Below are 4,080 nucleotides of genomic sequence, written 5' to 3' on the forward strand. Positions count from 1 at the left end.
CACTTACTGAATCCCACGCCTCACCATGCCAAAGATAATTAACCTTAATTTCCTCTCTTGTAGTTAGTCCTTCCTCATCGACCACCATTGGGTAGTGTTTTGTGTACCATACATAAATCCATGTTGTTACTCTTTCCATCGATTTCTACCAAATGGGTTGATACAATCTCAGCATTCTTTCTCATACCCCGGGTGGATACTACAAACTTTCGGAATAATGGATTTTATGGTTGGCTTTCCGAAGACCAGTACCTAACGTAGTTCATTGTGTGTACTGTATAGAGTAGCAATCATCAAGGAGATAGTTATGTTAATAACGGGACGAGATGCCTCGGTGGTGAGAGCGCGAATTTACTGCCTCTCAACTTCCCCTGTCTATGCTTGGGCAACTTGGCACTAGCTCAGCCCTCGTACTTCCTTCTGCCGAAGTGACAGTTAGACACCAAAAGGGTGTTACTGCGGAAGGATTATTTTTATCTTTTGTCACATTAATAACAATATATCAATGATAATGCGGCCGCGTCTGCCTGGAAAACTTGTGATTAATTTCCTAATATTGCTTTGCCAATCATAAAATAGAACCACCACGGATGAATCAACCACATGAAATGCGCATTTATCAGAATAAACTCCACTTTGCCAAAAAATAAGATCGAGAGCTACAAACTATTTATTTATTTTACCTATTTATTTATACATTTACTTATTTATTTATCCATTCATTCATTTATTTAATTCAGCCGTATTTTGTACGGAGTCTAACAATGCTAACTCTTATCTTCATTAAATTGCCTCCATGAAGAAGACCTTAGCACTAAAAACAAAGGAATCAGATCGCAAGATTGAACTGGTGACCAGAAAATAGATCCAGCTACTTGTCGATTAAAAACTCTCATGGTAACGCAATAAATGAACTACTTGGCGAGGACTTAGGATTTAAATGACTTTAAAAACGACCTGAGAGGGTAAAAATAGCTTCGGTTCATTTGATTGGACGTCTAATCGTTGTATTGATTAGGCACGAAATTACTTTGTTTAAATGAGCTAGAGAACTGGACAGATGTTTGAATAATTGGCCAGCGACCACACTGGCCGGTTAGATAGTGGCGACGTAAAATAGCTTCGCCTGAAAAGTACAACCAAAAACTCTGTAGTTTATACACTTGTTCGTCGTAAATTTGAAAATCAGGACTAATGGGAAGAAATTCTGACTGATTTTGCCTTCCAGTTTTAGATTTTAGATTCACTCACTCTCGTTTGAACAGGCTTTGCCCAGCCCTGGCACACATTGGACTCGAATGCTACTCGTCAGTAGTGCATAGTCGTGACTTTCCGAGGCGCGAATTTCTCGCATCTGACAGGCTGGACGAGCGTGTTACCGCTATTTCTTCAGAGCAGTTTGAATGCATCTGAACAGGTTCATGCCTGAATGGCTGGCCATGCCAGATACCTCGGAAAACGATCTAGTCAATGCCCGAATAACTCTGATGCACCCATCGCCATTTGATACAGCAGCAATAAGACGTCCGCTTCACGTGTCTGGACTTCAGACCTCGGCACGCCTTGTGAGCTCCAAAAAGAGGAAAACCCTAGTCCCGTGCTCCCCTTATTGGTATGTACTAACCAGAATAATGGTGCTGCATGAGAAGTGGTCAAATGACAGTTAGGTGAGCGTGGCTTACGCAAATCTTACAACCACCCACCAGTAGTGCTAAAATTGTCCAAGAAGGTTGTCACAGAGGGAGTCCGCGTACGGCAAAACAATCGGGTTACCTGATGAGCAAAGGTAGTTTTCCACCTGGCCAAACTCGTTTCAAATCATGCTTCGTTCACGTTTGTTCCCCACGCTTCATTTTTTTTCCTACCTTCCACTTTTCAATGCCTTTGATAGATGACACGTTCCAGTCTCAACGGTGGACTGACAAACAAGATCGAGTGGAGGCCTTTTCGGCAACCGTTCTGCTGGCCATCCCTGAGGCTGGCGAGGCCGATTACTATTCAGATTCGCCACAGTACCTCACTGTCGCAGAACTTCGAGAGCTTGGTATCTACGATGATGACGAAGACGATGAGGAGGAGGAGGAAGAAGAAGAGTTGGAGGATTTGGATGTAAAAGCGCAAAGCGTCGAAGACGATCGCGACAGCGCATCGGATTCCAGAGCTCATTATTTGGATATGACCAAATCCGAGATTCTTGAAAAAAACCACCGTTTTTCATTTCCCTCCCTCAGCCCGCTAACATCACAGCGCGGACTGCACTTTACAGCCTCCGATGAACTAGTTTCTTTGGTTTCCTCCACTACGCTGTAAAATATTGATTTTTTCTACTTTTTTGAATACAATCACCTGTCTGCGCTCATCCACAGAAACTGGTAGTTCTACACTGATTCCAATACCTCTTTGGTATGGCCACGCTAGATAAAGAATTTGAAATTTCGTCTGATATTCGCTGGTCAGCTCTAGTACCATTTCGGTAGCTAGCTGTAGAGAAACCCGAAGTAAGCAAAATGGCTAGGAAGTAGAGTTGTCAGAAATACTCTGATTTTTGCCTTAGACTGGCACAGGTTCTCCTCGGCTTCATCTGCGACTCCCTCTGCTTGTCAGCGCTTATCCTTTGACTTGATAAAGTAGCCGTTTTGAAGCTGCGTTCAATCTGAGGTCATTCCAAGTCTATTGCCTACACTAAATGCACTTAGATTGTTCCCTCTTCTAAAAGGTCGGTATACAAACCTTCTGTACCTCGAAAAGTAGACGAAAATAATTCTTTAGAATCTACCTACACCTACTGAAGCATACCACTTGATTTCGATTTCCTTTCATCATTCTGAGGCGGGTGGGGTTCAGCTAGTAGCGAAACGTTTGCTCACAAAGGACGAGTTTATAAGTAGTAAAACTCTTCTACAATTAAATCTCATAAGGTTAGAAAATTAGGAGTACCACTTTGTGAAGTTACTCATCTTTCATATTGGAAACTACTCACGAGTTTGCTGAAAACTCTTCGACAGCCCACAACCGGTTTCGCCCTTTTTGGGATTCATCAGGTAGTTGCAGTCCCCGAGTTCCCGTCATCCTTATGTTCTGCTTGAACCCAAATCGGACTGTTTTCGAGAGACACACTCATTTGCAAATCAATTTGGTTTTCACCTTTCGTTTTTGGCACAACCTTCATTGTTGAAAAAATTAAGAATGCCGAAGAATGTGATATTTTTCAAGTGATGGTCTTGTGATGGAGGCTCGGCCACAAAGGACAACCAAATTCGAGTAATTCGTATGTTACTACGTTACCAGGTGGTATCGAACCTCGAACCTCCACCAAAGCACAAGACTAAACCACCAAAAAACGTCTCCCTTTTTCCTATGGGTCTGAAATCCAAGCTTTCAAACACCCAAATCTCCCTAGAATTGTGCATCCTCGAACAGGCATCGGATCACAAACTCTGGCGCCAACTAAATGGCTTTCTATAGGGAGACAAGCCTTCACTTGATTTATCAGTCACCTTTCCTGACTTAAGATAGTGGGGTCACTTAGACTACCCCGTGCATCATATGACTTTGATTCCTAGCCGTATGTTACACCAGTATATACTGACCGGAAGAGTCATTTAAATCTGCCGTTACCGTCTTTCCGAATGGACACCCCTGGAAGGGACATTTTAGCGGGTGGGAACACAGGAAGATGTGTCCCTACAGTTCGATCAGTGGTTTCCTTACATCAGCTTTATTGTTTCAATCCGTAGCTCCTAGGTCCCCCACAAATAGTCTTTTGCATATCAGTCATCAAAGTGTAGCCTACTGAGCTTGGCAATATCTCCATTGAATCGGCATGAAACACAGCATCTCCCATCAGCAATTCAATGTAGCTCAATACAGAGTTTATACTTGATTTTGTCAACAGGGATTTGGTTAATGAAGTGAATACATCTCAGGGCTCGCGTTCTCCTGAGGGGACTACCCTTGACATCAACCTTCTCAACAAAACAGCCGCTGCGTTAAGTGGATTTCACAAAACCACTTTGGGTGGGTGTATGACTACAGTCTAGAATGGTGATACAGGAAATCTATTGTTTCACGTAAGGGAAC

General features: G+C 42.9%; 1 protein-coding gene across 1 annotated transcript in view; it reads left to right on the forward strand.

Moving 5' to 3' along the window:
- Positions 1-2,366, forward strand: part of T265_06390 (hypothetical protein) — a gene marked incomplete at both ends in the record, with an annotated part of 76,197 nt that extends 73,831 nt beyond the window's left edge. Inside the window, one exon of the mRNA XM_009171638.1 lies at positions 1,879-2,366. Within this exon, the coding sequence (XP_009169902.1) occupies positions 1,879-1,895 (17 nt within the window). The remainder of the gene's footprint in view (positions 1-1,878) is intronic.
- Positions 2,367-4,080: the final 1,714 nt, after the last annotated feature.

The sequence above is a fragment of the Opisthorchis viverrini genome (genome assembly GCF_000715545.1).
Source record: "Opisthorchis viverrini unplaced genomic scaffold opera_v5_130, whole genome shotgun sequence".
Lineage (NCBI taxonomy): Eukaryota > Metazoa > Platyhelminthes > Trematoda > Opisthorchiida > Opisthorchiidae > Opisthorchis > Opisthorchis viverrini.